Source organism: Bubalus kerabau, chromosome 21 (genome assembly GCF_029407905.1).
Source record: "Bubalus kerabau isolate K-KA32 ecotype Philippines breed swamp buffalo chromosome 21, PCC_UOA_SB_1v2, whole genome shotgun sequence".
In the NCBI taxonomy this organism is placed as follows: domain Eukaryota; kingdom Metazoa; phylum Chordata; class Mammalia; order Artiodactyla; family Bovidae; genus Bubalus; species Bubalus kerabau.
Window position 1 is genome coordinate 40,058,649 of NC_073644.1, and position 22,665 is coordinate 40,081,313.

The 22,665-nt window shown below is 40.0% G+C and overlaps 1 protein-coding gene across 3 annotated transcripts in view; it reads left to right on the forward strand.

The window, feature by feature from the left end:
• The first annotated feature begins 7,639 nt into the window (after positions 1-7,639).
• SMCHD1 (structural maintenance of chromosomes flexible hinge domain containing 1) overlaps positions 7,640-22,665 on the forward strand; it is a 135,499-nt gene continuing 120,473 nt past the window's right edge. The window contains exons 1-3 of one of the 3 annotated variants that reach the window (XM_055559420.1): positions 7,640-8,199; positions 20,358-20,433; positions 21,172-21,333. In XM_055559420.1, the coding sequence (XP_055415395.1) occupies positions 8,023-8,199; positions 20,358-20,433; positions 21,172-21,333 (415 nt within the window). In that variant the 5' untranslated portion in view covers positions 7,640-8,022. The remainder of the gene's footprint in view (positions 8,200-20,357; positions 20,434-21,171; positions 21,334-22,665) is intronic. The other 2 variants (XR_008706685.1, XM_055559419.1) reach the window with 2 other exon arrangements.

The window sequence follows — 22,665 nt, forward strand, 5'->3', positions numbered from 1 at the left end:
GTTCCCTGATTTGTACCTTTTATAATAAAGGTGTAAAGTAGTCAGTAAACTGTGTTCCTGAGTTCTCTGAGCTGCTCTAACAGATTAACTGAAACTGCAGTGGGGGCAACAGGACCCTCAGATTTAGAGCCATTGGGTTAGAAGCACAGATAACAACCTACACCTCTGATTGGGCATCTGAAGTCAGGAAGGGGGACAGTCTCATAGGACTGAACCCTTAACCTGTGGTATCTGACATTTTCTCTAGGCAGATAGTGTCAGAATTGAACTAAACTGTAGGATACCCACAAGGTGTCACAGATTGTTTCATGCATGCAAAACCTATATATCTGGTGTCACAAGTGAAGTAGAGTTGTGGTAGACTATTGAGAGCAGAGGACACGCACAGCAGGAGTGTGTGGTTTTTCTTTTAAGGTAAATAAATTCAAAACAGAAAACCTAAGGGATTTCCCTTGTGGCTCAGTGGTTAAGACTACATTGCTTCCAATGCAGGGGCTGTGAATTTAATCCCTGCCTGGGGAACTAGCTGTGTGGTATGGCCAAAAAAAAATTTTTTTTAATTTAAAAGCCAAATAACCTATTATAAACAGAAAGAAAAAGTACACATTTCAGATCAGAGAGATTACCTCATAGTAGTCAGTCAGTTCAGTCACTCAGTCGTGTCTGACTCATGGTAGAGAGATGACATTTTGGGAGGGGTACACCAGGCCTCCAGAAGGTCAGGAACGCACTTTTTCTTAAGTTGGGTGGTGGCTACACATGCTGTTTGTCTTTTAACAGACAATTAGATTATACATAGTCTTTTGAATGTATGAAATAAATATAAAAATGTAAAAACAGATTGAACAAGAAAATGTAAAGTCCTTGTAGAAATACTGGCAATTCAAGATCTTAATAAATGGTCAGTATCATTTTTCATATATAAAGAAAAAATTCAACTGCATGATTTTTATTTATTTATTTTTATTTATTTATTTATTTATTTTTGAGCCAAGTCACACACTTGTGGGATCTTAGTACCCTGACCAGAGATTGAATGCAGGCCCCCAGCATTGGGAGTTTGGAGTCACAACCATTGGACTGCTACGGAAATCCCTCAACTGCATGGATTTTTGAAGAAAAAAGAATCTGTCTTACAACCAAAATGTGAAAACACCAACAGTTAATTTAAATTTTTTAAGATGCTTTGTTCAAAGTTAGTTCCTTTAAATAACATGGAAATTAGAGGTAATACATCAGGAGAAAGTTGGCAAAGGCCCATGTGACTGGAAGTATATTATGAGATATTAACATATTTTAATATGCTAAATTAAAGTCTTTGACTGTGAGGATCGCAACAAACTGTGGACAATTCTTAGAGATCGGAATACTAGACCACCTGACCTGCTTCCTGAGAAATCTATATGCAGGTCAAGAAGCAACAATTAGAACTGGACATGTAACAACAGACTGGTTCCAAATTGGGAAAGGTGTACATCAAGGCTGTATATTGTCACTCTGCTTATTTAACTTATATGCAAAGTACATGATGCGAAATGCCGGGCTGGATGAAGCATAAGCCGGAATCAAGATTTCTGGGGAAAATATCAATAACCTCAGATATGCAGATGACACCCTTACGGCAGAAAGAGAAGAACTAAAGAGCCTCTTGATGAAAGTAAAAGGGAGAGTGAAAAGGCTGGCTTAAAACTCAACATTCAGAAAACTAAGATCATGGCATCTGGTCCCATCACTTCATGGCAAATAGATGGGAAAGCAATGGAAACAGTGAGAGACTATTTTCTTGGGCTCCAAAATCACTGCAGCTGGTGACTGCAGCCATGAAATTAAAAGATGCTAGCTCCTTGGAAGAAAAGCTATGATCAACCTAGATAGCATATTAAAAAGCAGAGATATTACTTTGCCAACAAAGGTCCATCTAGTCAAGGCTATGGTTTTTCCAGTAGTCATATATGGTTGTGAAACCTGGACCATAAAGAAAGCTGAATGCCAAAGAATTGATGCTTTTGAACTGTGGTGTTGGAGAAGACTCTTGAGAATCCCTTGGACTGCAAGGAGATCCAACCAGTCCATCCTAAAGGAAATCAGTCCTGAATATTTATTGGAAGGACTGACGTTGAAGCTGAAATTCCAATACTTTGGCCACCTGATGTGAAGAGCTGACTCATCTGAAAAGACCCTGATGCTGGGAAAGATTGAAGGCGGGAGGAGAAGGGGACAACAGAGGATGAAATGGTTGGATGGCATCACCGACTTGATGGACATGAGTTTGAGTAAGCTCTGGGAGCTGGTGATGGACAGGGAAGCCTGGCGTGCTGCAGTCCATGGGGTCACAGAGTCAGATATGACTGAGCGACTGAACTGACTGAACATATTTTAACTTTTTTTTTCTTCTTTGATTTTCCCTCAGCCAAACACAACCAACCCTCTACACCAATTCAAGAAAATGGCAGACTCTATGCTTTCTTGCCCCAGGAGAACTTTGTCCCAGGCTACCACTTTGGTAGCCTCCAAAGAACCATGCTTCCCGTATTCCTGTTTCTGCCATAGTCCCTTTTCATCAATCCAGGATGGTCCTGTGACCTGACTTAACCCACAGAGTGTGGCGGAAGGAATGTTGTTTCAAGTCCCAACTTAAGGTCTACAGGCTTCCACTTTTATTCTCCAGGGGAACTCAGCCCTCAGGTAAGAAGTATTCCTACCTCTTTGTGAGAATCCCAACCTTAACTGAGAGGCGAGGTACAGAAAAGAGATCTTCGAGGTGCTGGCCAGCAACCAGCACCAAGTTGATAGTCCATGTGAGGAAGGCATTTGAAAGTGAATCCCCTAAGAACTGCCCAGACTGATACACCACGTGAACCTGGTTCTGCCAAGCCCTGCCCAAGTGGCATGAGCCAAATGAAGAAAATGATTGTTGTTTTAAACCACTGGGTTTGGAGCTAATTTGTGGTACAGCAATTGATAACTGAAACAAGGTGCAGAGTAGAAAAGATGCTTTCCCTCTGGGACTTTTCCCCCCTAAAAACTGACGTTCTTAGGAGAATGCAGAGAGTTTTGGAGAGGGGATAGAGAAAAGCACTTTGGAAGGGTGAGAAAAGGACTTAGAGGCATTGATACAGTACCCTGAAGAATGATGAAGAGGGAAGTTTCTCCAGATGCACAAGATTCCGTTTAGGCTGGTAAGAAGAGATGGTCTTCCCTACCCTCCTAAATACATAAACAGTCCATCTAGGGAGTTAGGATTAAAAGAAGCCTTGCAAGTGGTTCCCACATCCCAAGTGGTATAAAAGCAACAGTAAATCACTGGATCTAAAGAGGGTATATAGACAAGGGAGAGCCTCTAAGCTCACCACCCAGAGGCTGGAACTTGTTAAAACTAGAACCAGAGCTCCTAAATATTTGCTACCAGTTCCACAGATGGGGTCTCAGAGTCATATGTTACAGAAAGTGCAGAAATACAGCTGGCAAAGTCTAAACTCAAGTCACTAACACTGTCTTTACCTTTCCAGAAAGAAAAACACTCACAAAATAAATTTGAGAAGATAGGAGTAGTTAAGAACTCACTTTCCTTGCCCTTTATTTTTTAGGTGTTTTCATTTTGGAGGAATTTAGTCTCATCAGCAAATCCTAAGAAGATTACTCCCCTCTTCTTTCTGCCAATTTGTAATATTTTATCAAATTGGCTTCATCACAGTACACATATATCAGTGCTAGCTTCCAGATTAGCAGTGAATTCTGTAAACTTCCCTCTGTTATGGGAGGGGACTACTCAGGAGCTTGAATATGTGACTAGCTTTGGCCAATGACACCAGAAAACATGATGCATGCTGAACTTTGACAGGCACTTGCATATTGGAGCTTTTTCTTTTGAGGTTCTGTGACAGCTTAAGTGGGAAACCAATCAATGCTATTAGAGATGTCTATGGAGGAACGTGAGATCCACTTCTTAACAGGCTCGGGCTACTGCCAGCCATGTGAGTGAGACCATCATGGACCATTCAGCCCCAGTCAAGCTGCCAGTGACTGCTGCTTGTCATATACAGTGAATTCAACAGAACTGCCCAGTTAAGCTTAGCCCAAGTTACAGAATCATGAGCAAGTAAATGGTTCCTATTTGAAGATCATGGCATCCAATCCCATCACTTCATGGCAAATAGAAAGAGTGGAGGCAGTGATAGATTTTATTTTCTTGGGCTCCAAAATCACTGTGAATGGTAACTGCAGCCATGAAATTAAAACACGCTTGTTTCTTGGAAGGAAAGCTTTGACAAACCTAGACAGCATATTAAAAAGCAAAGATATCACTTTGCTGACAAAGATCTGTATAGTTCAAAGCTGTTTTCTGGTAGTCATGTATGGATGTGGGAATTGGACCATAAAGAAGGCTGAGTGCCAAAGAATTGATGCCTTCGAATTGTGGTGCTGGAGAAGACTCTTGAGAGTCCCTTGGACAGCAAGAAGATCCAACCAGCCACTCCTAAAGGAAATCAGTCCTGAATATTCATTAGAAGGACTGATGCTGAAGCTCCAATACTTTGGCCACGTGATGTGAAGGGCTGACTCATTGGAAAAGACCCTTATGCTGGGAAAGACTGAAGGCAAAAGAAGAGGGCGGCAGTGGATGAGATGGTTAGATAACATCACTGACTCAGTGGATGTGAATCTGAGCAACCTCCAGGAGATAGTAAAGGACAGGGAAGCCTGGCTTGTTGCAGTCCATGGGGGTCACAGAGTTGGACATGACTTAGCGACTAAACAACAACAACAACATCTGAAACTATTTACTGACAACTGTTCACCAATATCTACAATATAGTTAGCAATATATAGTTGGACAACATTCTGATTACTACAAAGTTACTGTTTTTCCTGATTTCTGCTGTAACACATATACTGAAAAGAACGAGCCTACGTGTAAGGAATGGTTGGGTACAGAAAAAACATACAGATCGCTAGTCAAGATTGCAAACATTTGTCATTCATTTATACTACTGTATCCTAAACATCAACACCTCTAATCATCTGGTTAGTTTCACCAGCTAAGAGACAGTCCATGCATGACTCATGATCTTTTAGTTATTATGACATAAGGATTTCAAATTTTTAAGAAGGAATGGTTCTCTAGAAGGAACTTTAAATGCCCATTAAAGCCTTGTGTGGCTAATTAAACACACCAGCATTTGTCTTGTTGGGCTTCCCAGATGGTGCAGTGGTAAAGCATCTGCTTGCCAATGCAGGAGACAAGACAAGTGAGTTCCATCCCTGGGACAGGAAGATTCGCTGGAGAAGGAAATGGCAACCCACTCCATTATTCCTGCTTGGAGAATCCCATGGACAAAGGAGCCTGGCAGGCTACAGTCCATGGGGTCACAGAGAGTCAGACAACTGAGCACATACACATTTGTTTTCTTTCTCAGCAGTGGGGAGGTTGTTGGTAGTGATGCAATTTTTCCTTTCAGGGATTGCTGCAAGTAAACTGTTGCATTTATATGGCCAGAGATATAGATAGGAATTCTGATAAATTGTGTACATTAAATTACCCAATTTAAATTATTTGTATTTAAATCGACCAATTAATTACAGAATCATCGCTTTGATTTGAAAGGTTACGGCTTCAGGAAAATTTTCAGTTTAGCTTGAGGTGATCTGTTTCCTAGGTTTCTCAGGATGGTGGCATCCTGAAACAACTCGGACTTACTCATGGTTGTGAAAAAAAAATTACCTTTTTTGTTTTGGAGAATGTGAAAAAAAAAATACCCCAAACTCAAACAACAAACATTTATGTCTACAGGCAGAAACAAATCCAGAATGGTCATTGGGCATTATAGGTTAAGCATAATAAACATACACTATGGGAATTTTCTGTAACATTTAAAAAAAGCTGTCCTTTAATGCAGAGAAAATAATATACCATGGTATCAAATGTTCTTTTCTCATAAACGAAGTTTTTATTTGTTCAATGTAACCAGTACTATTGATGGGGGAAAAAAACAAAAAATAATAATTCTTCTAATACCACTCAAAATGAACATATCAACTTGATTTTCATTAGAATATTTTTCATACTAATAAGTCACAAACCAAGACCCAGATTTTTGTACGTATGGGTGAAGGTGCTAAGTTGCTTCTGACATTCAATTCACTCCAGTATTCTTGCCTAGAGAACTCCATGGACAGAGGAGCCTGGTGGGCCACAGTCTATGGGGATGCAAACAGTGGGACAAGACTGAGCACACACACACACACACACACATTAAGATGAAAAACTTTGTTTTTTTGGTCATTTAAATCAAACACCATTATGTAATGGCCTCTAATGAAAAGTTCAGTTGACTTTGAAAGCTAAAACAGAAGAGGTCAAAGAAAGCCCACAGGAGTTGAGGTTACTTTGTTCTTAGCCTTCTCCAGTATCTCTTCAGGAACATGAATGGCATCTGACCACAACCCTCCTCTTCCCAATTTATCTTCCACCGTCTACTGCTCCATTCTCCCCACATGAACCCTATTATTTATGCCCCTCACAAACACATGCCCTGACACTTTTGTTCCAACTGCGTGTTCCATCTTAACTACCTTATATGTCTAGCCAAACATACAACACACACACACACACCCTTACACCCACACCCCTACGATTCTGGAGGGTCTTTATTTGGACAAGCATATCTATGCTTCTGACGTACACTAAAGATGGGTCGATCCACGTAATTAACCACGAGGGTTTGGCAAATCCAGTAAAACAGAAAATATACTTTATTACCCGAACTTTCGAAGAATCAAAAAAATCCCCCAATCTTAGTGGATTTGTTATTGTAAAACACAAATTATTGCCTAAACATTTTTAAGACCTTATGACTAAACCTAGTCCTCCAACAATGACCTTTATTTGTCGTTGAGTTAGGGTACTACAGACCAGGATTAAGATATTTAATGAAGCTCAATAACGGCTTTTATAGGAAGCGTAGTCTATGTGAAGCCCTTTGCGAACACTATTTAATTTCCTTCTGACAACTCTATAGCGCAGGCGTTTCCGTGCTCGGTTCTCGGCCGCGTTTCGGCGACGGGTCGGGGAGGCGTGTGCAGCCTGAAGCGTCGGGCGCCGGGACCCTTGGAGGCGGCGGTGACGTCACACAACCTCTGTGCGGAGGTTCTCAGGGGCCCTCTTTGTCTCGGGGGTCCACGCCCAGACCCACATACAACCACTAGGCTCTTCGGCGTCGGTTCTTTCCGCGTGCGGACCCACGTGCTCGCGGCAGAGGCAGGTCCAACCACGAGGGCCACGGCCCTGACGCTCCCCTGAGGGCGCAGCCGGGGTCGCGGCGCCAGGAGCTCGAAGCCGGACAGGTTCGGTCCGGGGTCATGGCGAGGCGGGAAGATGCCAGGACCCTCTAGGCCGGGAGAAAATAAGTCCCTCGGGAGATTCCCTCCGCTGCTCCCGGGACTGGCTCTGCCGCCTCAGTGACTGGCTCGCCCTCCCAGGGCGCCCGCGCCTGCGAGGGACCGAGCTTCCCTCTAACTTCGTGAGGGTGAAAGAGGCCGGGCCCCGAGCAGCGGCGGCGGTGGCGGCGGCGGCGGGCGCCGAAGCCCCGCCCCGGCCCGCGCGGCCTGCCGGATTCGCCCCGCCCCCTGCGCGCGGCCAGCCGCCCCTCTTCCTCCTGCGCCACAGTTCCTGGCGGCTGGCCTGGTCGCGGGTCGCGCTGCTAGCTCGCGTGGGCGGCGGCGGGCGCGGGTCCCGGCCCTGTGAAGAGTGCGCCGCGCGCCTCCTTCCCCCCGGGAGCGGCGGGACGCGGAAGTGACGTGCTGCTCGGGCAGGAGCTCGTTTGAATCGGTTCCCGGGTGATCCTCGAGCCTGCCTCTGCTTGGCTGCCGCCGCCGCCGAGTGAGGAACTGAGCGCGCCAGGGTAGAGGCCTCGCGCCGCCCCGGGCGCTGGAGCTGAAGGCGCCAAGCGGGGCCCGCACTTCGGTTTTCAGCGCGGCGGCCACAGGCGCCGGCACGGCTGTTTGCTCTCCCCGTCCCCCAATATGGCAGCGGCGGGCGGCGGCGGGCCCTCGGTGGAGACCGGAGAGGGTGGCGGAGGCGACGGCCCCAGGACGGTGTACTTGTTTGACCGACGGGAGAAGGAGTCGGAGCTCGGGGACCGGGCGCTGCAAGTCGAGGAGCGCTCGGACTTCGCGGCGTTCCGCGCCTCCGTGTGTCAGGTACGCGACGGGGCGACAGAGGGATGCGCGGGTGAAGTTTGGATTGGGAGGGTGACGAGAATCCCACGTTGCTCACCGCGGGGCAATAAACCTGTCACCCGGCCCGGGTCCTGCGGCCTTGGCGTCTCCCTCCAGGGTGCCCGCCATGCCCGAGGCGGCGGAGAAGCCTGGGGGCCGGGCCCGCCGCCGGGCCCGGGAGTGCGGGGCCGGCGGGTCGGTGGGCCTCCCTCTAACCCCGGCCTTGTGGCCGGGATCGCGGCGTCCGGGCGGTGGTACCGTGGGTTTCGAGAGCTCGACCTTTGCACTGAGGCCGTGCAACTCATCTTTTGAGTCGGGAAAGCTGTGTCTCTTTTGGGTGAAACTTTTTTTTTTCTTTTTAAGAGAGCGGAGTTTTCCCCCGCTGGCTCTGTCAGGAATATCGTGATAGCTAAAAGTTGTGAGATTCCAGGAGTCGATTTTTCCTAGGTTCCTTCAGTGATGCAGTAATTTCACGGGTCGTGCTGTCAAGGTTTGCGGGCGCGCCCTGGCGGGTCCTTCCATAGTGGAAACACTTGACCTCGAGTTCCTCGCAGGTGGAGCTCTCTGTGGTTTCCTGCACCCCCCAGCTCCTTGCGGGGGGAGGTCCTGAACCACTCGAAGGGTGTCCGAGGGTATCTGCGGAACACCTGAGGACCGATATACTTCCTGTATTAGTTTGCGTGAAAAGTTAATAACTGTGTAGGCAAAGCCCTACTTTAAACTGGAAAGTGTTTTCTATATCTGAGGTGTTGCGGGTGCCTGAGCTTTAAAGAATGGATGTTATTTATCATGAGCTGCTTCAACCACTTGGGGCTCTTTTTAAGCGACAGAGAACACCTGGCTAACCAAGAAAAAGGACTTAGTGTGAAGCAGTGTTTTAAACTTGATGTTTTAGGGCTTCCCAGGTGGCTCAGCAATAAAGAATCCGCCTGCCAATGCAGGAGATGCGGGTTCGATCCTTGGGTGGGGAAGATCCCCTGGAGAAGGAAATGGCAACCGAGTCCAGTATTCTTGCCTGGGAAATCTCACGGACAGAGGAGCCTGGGGTCTACAGTCCATGGGGGTCGGGAAGATTCGGACACGACTGAGCACGCACGTAGGCTGATGTTTTAGTACTCTTAATTCCGTATAGTAGTTGATGAAATAATTGAAATCAAGACCCATAGGCAGAAAAAAAAAAAAAAACGATGTGAGAGCAAGCACTTTGATTTGTTCTGTTTTTCCAGGGTCTAGAATCGTGCCTGGTATGTGGTAAATAGTCAAATTAGAATGACAGAATTTTACGAACTCAGAAGTTCATTCTCTGTCGTATATAGCACATTCCAATGTCCTTGAAAAGTGAATAAATGAATGCTCATTATTTTTGATGAATGTTTTGTATTTATCAGGGAAAGGGAAACTTTTATTTTTGTAGTTGATTATTTAAAGTATTCATACTGGTTATATGTAAATGATTTAAAATCATGACACACAAAAATGACTTTAAAATGTCAGCGCATTAAAGAATTAAGGAACCAGAGAGGAAAAAATAAACCTTTTATTCACTATGAAATTTATAACCACTGTTAGTAATTGGAGTTATTTCTTTGTGTTCTTACCATCAGCCTGCATTTTTAAATAACCTTAATACATGTCTGTATTCCATTTTTTTCACTTAATATTGTCAGTATCTTTATATTTTAATGCAAATCTTCATAGTCAAAGTGGTCTGTTTTGAACCAGTCATTGTTTACATATACAGATCTCTTTTTGTTTGCACTTGCATTAGGTTTTTAGCAGTATCGTGATAAACATGTTTGAATGCAGTCTTTTTTTTTTTTTTTTGAGATTTATTTTTGAGTTTAAGCCTTTTTTCCCCTCCATTAAAAAAAAATTAAACTCTAGTTGATTTACAATGTCTGTTAGTTTCAGGTGTACAGCAGAGATTGAGTTACATATATAAATGTTTCAAATTCTTTTCCCTTGTATACATAGGCTTATGTCTTTGTTTTCTTTGATTTAGAATCTTAGAAGTCAAATTCTTGGATCAACGGTCAGGAATATCAAAGCTCCTGATATGTATTTTTAAATTGTTTTTCAGAAAGGTTGTACTAATTTACCCTTCCTCTAGAAATAATTCGCCTATGTCTTAAGTGTCAGTAACTGTGTTACATGTATAGGGGAAGTGTATTAACCTCTTATTGCGGAAGTGGTAACGCACTTTTGGAGATCATGACTCACCTAAGTCAAACAGATAGTACAGAAGTTAAAATTCAGATCCAGAACCCAAGTTCTTTTTGTTACATACCATTCAAATGATATTCTTATTTATAGGGAACAGATATATTTGTTCCATTCCTTCAGTATTTTAATAAGGAAAATATTCCCTTTGACTAATTCTTGTCCTCCTCCCTCCTACTTTTTCCTGCTAGAACAGAGAAGGCTTAACTTTAATTAGAGGGAAGAACTAGTAAGAAAAAAATAAAAAGGAAGGCTAACTTTTTTTTTTTTTGAGAATTTAAAGCTAGATTATGCCACCTAATCCTATAACTTTGTCTCTGTTACATACATGAAGAACTAAAATAAGTTCATAAGCGGTGAAACTGGGATCGTAATCTAGGTCTATCTGTTTGATTCTAAAGCTTGTTTTTGTTTTTAAACAATCTCCACAGGGCCCACACTATTTTCCATGTTAGAGGAGTAGGCAGATAGTGCACTAAATTAAAGTTTTTCATTAAAACTTAAACTAACAAGTGTCTAGTGCTAGGAAGTATTATGGGCCCTAAACTGTTATATGTGGAAAAGTTCACTTTGTAGAAAAAAGGAGCAGTCAAGAGGCAGGAATAGAAGGTGGATTTGACAGAAGGCTTTAGACCTGTGATAAGCAGTTACTGATTCACCTGAGCCCTTGTGACCTTGCAAAATCAAAGACTAGAAAATAACTTATTTGGTTAGTTCTTAATATGCACAGTCATTAAGTCCCATTTGTGCAAACCCTCCTCTCCACACCTAATTTGCAGTAAATGCCTACTTTTTCCCAGTGGTTCCACTATTCCTTGTCACCCCATTATAGCACTTGTTATAACATTGTACTTAAAAAAACTTGTCTCCATTCCTGGAGGTTAGGAGCCTTATCTAGTAGTTGGTTTATAGCTGTTGAGTTAAATGAATCAATCTCTTCCTTCAAAAAAAATTTTTGTATATAGGGTATGTTGTGTTAAAAATTCCAAAAGATGAAAAGAAAAAAAGTAAAAGATAGATGTAGGAAAGAGTAGAATAGTAACCTGAGAGCTAATTAATGAAAGTTCATTTTATTAAAGCTTATACCAGTGCTGATCCATGAAATCAGCTTTGAGTTTCTTAGAAGTGAAAACAAAGGAGAGATAATGAATACAAAACCCACAAAGTCTATAAAATAAAAGCATTCCAGCTGCTAAGAATGAAAACCTTTGAGAAAAATTTCTCCCTAAATTCCTCACAAATCCTGATAAAATAGACAACATTCTTAAAGATAGGAGAGGCTCTTCTTATTTTGTCTTTTAATGCAAGGTAGAGTCAGACATGATTTAGCAACTAAACAACAGCCCTTGTGTTATTTAGGGTATTGCAACCTGCTTTAACCAGTTACCAGCCACATTTTTTTTTTTTTAATTTATTTATTTTAATTGGAGGCTAATTACTTTACAATACTATAGTGGTTTTTGCCATACATTGACATGAATCAGCCATGAGTGTACATGTGTTCCCCATCCTGAACCCTCCTCCCCCCTCCCTCCCTGTCCATCCCTCAGGGTCATCCCAGTGCACCAGCCCTGAGCATCCTGTCTCATGCATCGAACCTGGACTGGCGATCTATTTCACATACGATAATATACATGTTTCAATGCTATTCTCTCAAATCATCCCACCCTTGCCTTCTACAGAGTCCAAAAGTCTGTTCTTTACATCTGTGTCTCTTTTGCTGTCTTACATATAAGGTCATTGTTACCATCTTTCTAAATTCCATATCTATTCGTTAATATACTGTATTAGTGTTTTTCTTTCTGACTGACTTCACTCTGTATAATAGGCTCCAGTTTCATCCACCTCATTAGAACTGATTCAAATGCATTCTTTTTAATAGCTGGGGAATATTCCATTGTGTATATGTACCACAGCTTTCTTATGCATTTGTCTGCCAATGGACATCTAGGTTGCTTCCATGTCCTGACTATTATAGTTCAGTGCTGTGATGAACATTGGGGTACACGTGTCTCTTTCAGTTCTGGTTTCCTCGGTGTGTATGCCCAGCAGTGGGATTGCTGGGTCTCATGGCAGTTCTGTTTCCAGTTTTTTAAGGAATCTCCACACTGTTTTCCATAGTGGCTGTACTAGTTTGCATTCCCACCAACAGTGTAAGAGGGTTCCTTTTTCTCTGCATCCTCTCCAGCATTAATTGTTTGTAGACTTTTGGATAGCAGCCATTCTGACTGGCGTGAGATGGTACCTCGTTGTGGTTTTGATTTGCATTTCTCTGATAATGAGTGATTTTGAGCATCTTTTCATGTGTTTGTTAGCCATCTGTATGTCTTCTTTGGAGAAATGTCTGTTTAGTTCTTTGGCCCGTTTTTTGATTGACTGCCCACATTTTTGTAGAGGTTTTTTACTTAAGTGTACTCTGTATGTTCCTGGTTTTGTGGTGATTCAGGGACAGAGTGATTGGATATAATACCAAAGCACACATCAGTAAAGGCTAGTTGGTTGTTCAAAGATATGCATTGAAGTATATAGCTTCTGATTGATCTAATCCATTGTGGTGATTCAGGGACAGAGTGATCGGATATAATACCAAAGCACACATCAGTAAAGGCTAGTTGTTTGTTCAAAGATATGCATTGAAGTATATAGCTTCTGATTGATCTAATCCATTAAACAAGTTTAAAGTATTTGAGGATTTTATGGTTTGCAGTTCATTAGCCCATCATAAATATTTCTTCAGATTGGCTTTTGAGAGAAGTTGGGCAGCAATAGTTTGAAGCTAACCTGAAGACATGGAGGGCCGGTTCTTTATGTTACTCATTAAATTAAAATCCATGTACTTTTACTTGAACCCAGAAAAAGGTGGAGTTGAAGTGATCTTATAAAAATGAAAAAGCCCAGTCAAGACTCTTGCCCAATATAGAATGTCATCCTGCTTTCATTTAGAGAAGGGCAGACAATGTTTCTGTATTCAAGGCTATTTTGGTACTCATACAGGAACGACTTTGTCAGGTAAGACAAATTTTTAGATCAAAAATATGGAGAGAGAAGGATATGACATCTTGAGTAAAAGTATAATGAATAATGTAAAAATAATTTGTTTGTGAAATACCAGAGCTATAAAATATTTAGAAAAGTTATGAATTTGAGAAATAATTTTGTAAAGAATTATATATAAAGCAAAGAAAAAAGATAGCTTATGTATCTTGACTGAATAATAGAACCATGGAGAGAGTATATGAAATACTTGTATATGCTTTTCAGATGTATATCAGTCTTAATTCAATTTGACACAGTTTTTCAGTAATTATAAAAATACATGTTTTGTTCTACAAGATATATAACCACATGATCTAACAGTTGGGATGTTGCAGAAATAAAGTAGTAAAGAACTGAAAAATAAAGACAATCTTAATTATATAAAAACCTAATAAAGATGTGTGAAGACAATTTTTATTTCTGTAAGCAAATAGAATCTTTTCTCCATCAGTGTATTGTCTATAGCTTCATTTCTCTTGGGTGTAATTGGGTAGAATATGAATACTTTTAATTTTACTAAAGTATACCAGATTGCTCTTCAGTATGGTTCTAGCCCTGTTCACAATGTGTAAGTTCATTTTCCCTCTATGGAGAGCTATACTTAATTTGTTTTTCCTTCAAAATATAGCTGTCTTTTTAATAGAGCTTTTATTTAAATTGAAGTAAATAGTTGATTTATAGTGTTAGTTTCAAGTGTATAGCAAACTGCTTCAGATGTACTCAAACACACAGATGTATATGTGTGTATATGTGTATATACACCCACACAGACTCAAACTTTTTTGGATTATTTTCCATTGTAGGTTATTATAAGGTAATTGAGTATAATTTCCTGTGTTGTACAGTATGTTCTTGTTGTTTATTTTATATATGGTAGTGTATATCTGGTTTTTGTTGTTCTTTTGCTGTGCAGTTTGCGGGATCTTAGTTCTCCAACCAGAGATTGAACCCAGACCACCATAGTGAAAGCACCTGAGTCCTAACCCCTGGCCTGCCAGGAAATTCCCTAGTAGTGTACATCTGTTAATCCCAGGCTCCTAGTTTATCTCTCTCCCCTGCTTTTCCCTTTGGTAACTGTAAGTCGTTTCCCATGTCTGTGAATCTGTTTCTGTTTTATAAATAATTTCATTTGTATTTTTTTTTAAGATTCCACATATAATTGGTATCATGTGATATTTGTCTTTCACTTACTTCACTTCATCTGATAATCTTTGGGTCTATCCATGTTGCTGCAGATGGCATTATTTCATTCTTTATGGCCGAGTAATACTCCATTCTGTGTGTGTGTGTGTGTGTGTGTGTGTGTGTGTGTACACACACTACTACATCTTTATCGTCTCATCTGCTGATGGACATTCAGGTTGCTTACACGTCTTGGTTATTGTAAATAGTGCTGCTATAAACATTGGGGTGCTTATATCTTTTCAAAATAGAAATTTTGTCTTTTTCAAGTATATTCCCAGGAGTGGGATTGCTGGATCTTACAGTAACTCTGTTTTTAATTTTTAAGGGAACCTACATAATGGTTCTTCATAGTGGCTGTATCAGTTTACATTCCCACCAACAGTATAGAAGGGTTCTCTTTTCTCCATGTAGACTTTCTGATGATGGCGCTTCTGACCAGTGTGAGATGATGCCTCATTTAGTTTTGATTTGTATTTGTCTGATGATAGTGACATTGGGCATCTTTTCATGTTTCTGATGACTCTCTGTCTTTGGAGAAATATCTTTTTAGGTCTTCTGCCAATTAAAAAAATTTTTTTTTTAAATACTGAGTTGTATGAGCTGTTTCTGTATTTTGGAGATGAATCCATTGTCGGGTTCTTCATTTGCAAATATATTCTCCTTTTCTGTGGATTGCCTTTTCACTTTGTTTATGGTTTCCTTTGCTGTGCAAAAACTTTTAAGTTTAATTAGGCCCCATTTGTATATTTTTGCTTTTGTTTCCATTACTTTAGGAGACAGATCCAAAAAAAATAATGCTGCAGTTTATGTCTAAGAGTGTTCTGCCTATGTTTTCCTCTAAGAGTTTTATGGTATTCGATTTTATATTTACATCTTTACTCCATTTTCAGTTTATTTTTATATTTGGTGTTAAAGAATGTTCAAAGTTCACTTTTTTAAACAGGTGGCTGTTGAGTTTTCCCAATACCACTTTTGAAGAGATTGTCTTTTTCCATTGTATATTCTTGCCTCCTTTGTGGTAGATCATTTGACCCTTAGTACATGGATTTATTTCTGGGCTCTATTCTGTTCCATCGACCTATGCATCTGTTTTTGTGCCAATACTATACTGTTTTGATGATTCTACTAGTTTTGTAGTATAGTCTGAAGTCAGGGAGTATGAGTCCTCCAGCTCTGTTACCCTTTCTCAAGATTGTTTTGGCTTTTGTGTTTCCATACAACTTTGAAAGTTTTTTTTTTCCTAGTTCTGTGAAAAATCCCATTAGTAATTTGATTGGATTGCCTTGAACCTGTAGATTGCTTTGGGTAGTATGGTCATTTTAACCAAATTGATTTTTCCATTCTAAAAACCCACTATATCTTTCCTGTTCGTGTCATCTTCAGTTTCTTTTATCCATGTCTTAGAGTTTTTGGAGTACAGGTATTTTGCCTCCTAAGGAGGTTTATTCTTCAGAAGTTTATAAGGCATTTTATTCTTTTTGATGCAATGGTAATGGGATTGTTTCCTTAATTTGTCTTTCTGATCACTTGTTAGTATATAGAAATGCAAGATTTCTATACATTAATTTTGTATCCTGCAATTTAACTGAATTAATTGATGATCTCCAGTAGTTTTCTGGTGGTGTCTTTAGGATTGTCTATGTATAGTACCATGTTAGCAGTTTTCTGGTGGTGTCTTTAGGGTTGTCTATGTATAGTACCATGTTAGTAGTTTTCTGTGGTGTCTTTAGGATTGTCTATGTATAGTACCGTGTTAGCTGCAAGCAGTGACAACTTTACTTCTTTCTTTCCAGTTTGAATTCCTTTTATTTCTTTTTCTTCACTGGTTACTGTGGCTAGGACTTTCGAAACTATGTTGAATAAAAGTGGTGAGTGTGGGCATCCTTGTCTTGATCTTAGAGGGAATGATTTCAGTTCTTCACTGTTGAGTATGTTGTTAACTGAGTTTGTCATATGTGGGTTTTATTGTGTCGAAGTGTGTTCCCTCTGTAGGGAGGTTTTTTTTTTTTATCATAAATGGATGTTGAATTTTATCAAAAGCTTTTTTCTGCATCTACTGAGATGAACATTCAGAAAACTAAGATCAGGGCATCTGGTCCCATCACTTCATGGCAGATAGATGGGGAAACAGTGGAAACAGTGAGAGACTTTATTTTTGGGGGCTCCAAAATCACTGCAGATGGTGACTGCAGCCATGAAATTAAAAGACACTTGCTCTTTGAAAGAAAAGTTATGACCAACCTAGACAGCATATTAAAGAGCAGTGACATTACTTTGCCAACAAAGGTCTGTCTAGTCAAAGCTATGGTTTTCCCAGTGGTCACGTATGGATGTGAAAGTTGGACTATAAAGAAAGCTGAGTGCCAAAGAATTGATGCATTTGAACTGTGGTGTTGGAAAAGATTCTTGAGAGTCCCTTAGACGGCAAGGAGATCCAGTCAGTCTATCCTAAAGGAGATCAATCCTGAATATTCATTGGAAGGACTGATGCTGAAGCTGAAACTCCAATACTTAGGCCACCTGATGCGAAAAACTGACTCATTGGAAAAGACCCTGATGCTGGGAAAGATTGAAGGCAGGAGGAGAAAGGGATGACAGAGGAGGAGATGGTTGGATGGCATCACTGACTCAAAGGACATGAGTTTGAGTAAACTCCGGGAGTTGGCACTGGGCAGGGAAGCCTGGCGTGCTGCAGTCCATGGGGTTGCAAAGAGTCAGACATGACTGAGCGACTGAACTAACTGAGATGATAATGTGGTTTTTATTCTTCGGTTTGTTCATGTGATATATAACATTGATTGATTTGAGGATGCTGAAAAATTCTTGCATCCCTGGATTAAATTCCATTTGAACATGTGTTACTCATTTAATGAGGGCAACCAGTCTGTTCTGAAGGAGATCAGCCCTGGGATTTCTTTGGAAGGAATGATGCTAAAGCTGAAACTCCAGTACTTTGGCCACCTCATGCGAAGAGTTGAGTGAGTCTGAGTGAACTCCAGGAGTTGGTGATGGACAGGGAGGCCTGGCGTGCTGCTATTCATGGGGTCGCAAAGAGTTGGACACGACTGAACAACTGAACTGAACTGAACTAAACTATGCTTTATGTTATCAAGACTTATACTTTTTGCCAGCCTCATGGGAATGATACGTGCTGTGTGCTAAGTCACTTCAGATGCATCCAACTTCTTCCACCCTATGGACCGTAGCCCGCCAGGCTCCTCTACCCATGGGATTCCCCAGGCAACAATACTGGAGTGGGCTGCCATGTCCTCCTCCAGTTTTAATTTCTCGGATAACTAGTGAAGATGAGCATCTTTTCATGTGGATGACTTGGATTTCTTGTGTATTTTCAGGAATGCTTTTCTCTCTCAATATTATTTCTGTATTTTTCCTCCACAATTTTGGATTAAAATGTAGCTGCTTTAGTTCTCTTGGGGTTTATTTTCATGTATGTTGAGATGGGGATTTCTAAAATCTGTTTCTGTACCATTAACTGTCTCAGTATTCTTCCTCATCAGTTTGTAATGTCATTCCCCTAAAATGAACCTACATATGCTCATCCACATTGAACAGTTCTTAAGTATTTGCCATGCTTGCTTCATTTTTGCCTTTTGAAGCATAGTCCAGGCCTTAGTTTACTTCACTCCTGTATGCTTCAACATGCATTTTATTATCACACCATCAAAATTAACATTTTTAATGGTATTATCTAACAGTTAATTCCATGCTTAGATTTGTTTGTCTCAAAAATGTCTTTTTATTGTTGGTTTGTTTAATCAGGGTCCTTGTACTGAACTTGGTTTTTTATGTTTCTTAACTTCTTTTAAAATTTAGAGCATTTTAGCAAAATACCTTCCCCCAGTCTTTTGGTTTTTCCTAACATTGACTTGTTGAAGAAATCAAGTTGGTTTATCTCTCATATTCCATATTCTGGATTTGTCTATTCCTTTATGGTGCAATTTAGCTTGTTCTAACTCCACATATCCCATAAACTAGAAGTTATTTTTAAAGACTTATAATTAAGATTTAGGCTCAGCTTCTCTGGGGTGGGGGAGAAAATACTTCATGGGTGGTGCTGAGACTTCATATGACATCACATCTGAAGGCACTTAATGTATGGCTGTTTCACCCCCTCTGTTTCTTACCACTGCCAAGTGGTGTGATCGAGCAAGTGGGATTCAAATGGGTTCAGCGGGCTTCTTTAGTAATAAAGCTTTAATTTAATGGTTTGTTCATTGATAGTGCTGTTCTGATTGCCATTCCTCCATTTATTAACAGAAATTCTCTGCCTCCAATTGATGAGGCAAAAGAACACTTTACTTCATCAGTTAGAGAGAGATACATGGTTACCCTGAAATCTGATTGGTACAAGAAAGCAGGATAAATGGTCTACTTGCCCTTTAATTTGCTGGTGTTCAGAGTAGGGAGTTGGTTTTCAGTTAGTTTCAATAGTGACCAATAGGATTTTTAGATCAGTACTGAAGACTTGAATATCATTAGTCTAGATTTTTTTTTTTTTAGTAATCTTCTGTGTAAGGTTGGTTTAAATTAACTAGTTCATCATTACCTGAAATAGAAGTCAAGTCTTTTAACTGTGTGTTGCCATATTGTTTGATTTTGGAAAGAGGATGTGTTTTTTAATTTTAATGATGTAATATTTTAATGAAAACATTAACTCATTTTTCTAATTCTTATATTTGGTTTGTTTTGAAATTTCAGGTTTTTATGTGTTTTTTTGGTCATTTACTTTTTCCCGTCCTTTTATTGTTCATGGTTTTTCCCTCTTTGTTGACTTTGATCTTGATTTATGAAGGCTTTTTCTCCTCAGGATGTTAACACTTTGTTTCATGTTGCAGTTTACTCCCCTAATTTATAATTTGCCTTAGTTTTTTAAAGTTACACTTTTGGAAGAGGTTATAATAGATACAATGGAGAAGGCAGTGGCACCCCACTCCAGTACTCTTGCCTGGAAGATCCCATGGATGGTGGAGCCTGGTAGGCTGCAGGCCATGGGGTCGCTAAGAGTCGGACACGACTGAGTGACTTCACTTTCACTTTTCCCTTTCACGCATTGGAGAAGGAAATGGCGGCCCACTCCAGTGTCTTGCCTAGAGAATCCCAAGGACGGGGGAGCCTGGTGGGCTTCCGTCTATGGGGTCGTACAGAGTCGGACACGACTGAAGCGACTTAGCAGCAGCAACAGCATAATAGATACAAAGGTTCTTTATACAGACATCCTGCATAGCCTGGCAGTCTTTATCTCAGTGTTGTAAAGTATTAACATCTATTTTAATTTAGTACTTCTGTTTTTACATATTTAAGTATTTAATATATATGAACATAAGTGTTAATGCTTTCCTCCAAATAAGTTTACTTTATATATTGACACAAAATAATATGTCTTTTGTCTAAGAGAGCTCTGCTGATGTTAAACACTTTCAAAATGTTCGCTGTTCTTAGGTGACATAAAATAGCAGAAAAATCTACCTTGTTAATAAGCAAATAGGTAATTTATAGATAGATTTGTGGTTAATTATGCAAAGGCAAAATTTAAAAATGTTAAAACATATTTCTCAGAAAAATGTAGTACTGTTATAATATTATAATATCCTTATCGGTATTTTCATATTTTTGTAAACTTGACTAGGGCATTTATTTCCTTTCTATAATAATTGATTTTATTCTGTTATTTTCGGTAGACACTTGGCATTTCACCTGGAGAGAAATTTGTCATTACAACAACCAGTAGGAAAGAAGTTACCTGTGATAACTTTGGTAAGCAATGTTGCATTTATGCTTTTATATTTAATATGTTGGACCGGGGAGCCTGGTGGGCTGCCGTCTATGGGGTTGCACAGAGTCGGACACGACTGACGCGACTTAGCAGCAGCAGCAGTACATTACAGTGTAATGACTTTTATTACCTAGATAAGCATCAAAAACCATTAATATTTTTGTTTACTTTGTTGGAATGGGGGAGGAAACTGGCTGTACACATCTACTTTGTGCAGAGCTTATACTTGTCGAGCATGGTTATAAGAAAAGAGTTGATATCACTTAACGGCTATAAAAGATGAGACCTTGCTCAACATCCAACCACAGGTCTTCTGCATGGACCCTTAAGAGCTACTTCTCCTGACCCACTTGGATTCTCCCATTATCTTTTTCTACCTAGTTATGTTCTAAGATGTGCCAGTTTTTCATGCCTGATTCCTTTTTGGATTTAATCATTCTTCCCATTCATATTGATTACCACTTTAATTAGTTCCTCATCTGATTTTCTATGACAGTTTGACTTAAGAATTGAGTGTTTCAGATGAGTGGAAGTATTTGGACCTATTCCACTGATATTCTTAACACAGCACAACTGATTACAGATCAGTCCATTGTTTGGGGATATGCCTGTATGATTTTTAAAGTCATTTCATAGATATAATTTATATATTTAAAATTATAATTTCATTGTGTTTTGGATGCTGGCTTAGCACTTAAGATGTTACCTCTTGATTTCAGATGAAACTGTTAAAGATGGAGTCACCCTATACCTGCTACAGTCAGTCAATCAGTTACTACTAACAGCTACAAAAGAACGAATTGACTTCCTACCTCACTATGACACATTGGTTAAAAGTGGCATGTATGAATATTATGCAAGTGAAGGACAAAATCCTTTACGTAAGTATTCCCTTTGTACTAATTGTGATAAACTGTCACTCACCTTTATTGCTTTGATCAGACTTTTAAAAAGTTCTTTCATTCTACTTTATTCAAAGACTATGATCAGTTCTTGTGAGCCTCCTTACTTCATCTCTTCATCACAGTGTATTTGTTTTTATACCTAAGTCATCTTACATCAAAGTAAAGATACCTCTCCTTTTAAAACTAACATAGAATGAGAATTCATTCCTTTTCAACTCATAAGAGATGGTGTCCTTACACATCTACCTCCTGTACACTCTCCTTTCCTGTTACTCTTCCTAGCTTCCTAAACTCTTCTCCCAATTATATTTGTTTTACCTTGCATATTTTTTGTAGCTGAACTGCACAGCTGAGTGGTTTGTGTTCCTTATTGTTTCTTTATAATTCCCTCCCACCTTTACTATTAGACAGTTTTTATCCTACCTTAGATTATTTTGATTTAGAGAATCTCTTCCATTTGGATTCTGCGAAAGTGTTTAGGTATTCATTATAAGCTTTCTTTCTTTCTTTTTTGACCATATGGTTTGTGGGATCTCACTTCTCTGACCAGGGATTGAACCCGGGCCTTGACAGTGAAAGCCTGGAATCCTAGCCACTAGGTTACCAGGGAGCTCCCTATAAATTTTCTTTCTTTTTAAAAAAATTTACTTATTTTTGGCTGTGCTGGATCTTCATTATGGCACATGGGCTTAGTTGCCTTGCAGCACGTGCTATCTTCCCAGACTAGGGATCAAATCTGTGTCCCCTGTGTTAGCAGATGGATTCTCAACCACTGAACCACCAGGGAGGTCCCCTGTAAACTTTCTTACTAAATATTTTTTTCATTGTATATGCATTAGAGTTGGTAGAAAATTAGAAAACATAGATAAACAAAAACAACACAAAGAATATTCCCATCTCTGCCACCCAGATGTAACCACCACCAACACTTTGGTGTTTATCATTTCAGACCTTTTCATATATATATATATTTTTTTTTTGTTCTTGTTGTTGTTGTTGTTGTTGTTATTATATGGTGCATACTTTTTTTTTTTTTCCTTTTGTTGTGCCATGCAGCTTACAAGATCTTAGTTCCCCAACCAGGGATTGAACTCAGGCCCTTGACAGTGAAAGCCCAGAGTCCAAACTACTGGACTGCCAGGGAATTCCTGATGCATTCTTTTTTAACCAACCTTTTAATTTAAAATGAACATCTTTAATATGTATGTCAATATATATTTATTTTAGGGCTTACACAGTATTTAGATAACATAATTTATTTGAACACTATATACTGTTGTTGTTGGGACTTCCCTGATGGCTCAGAAG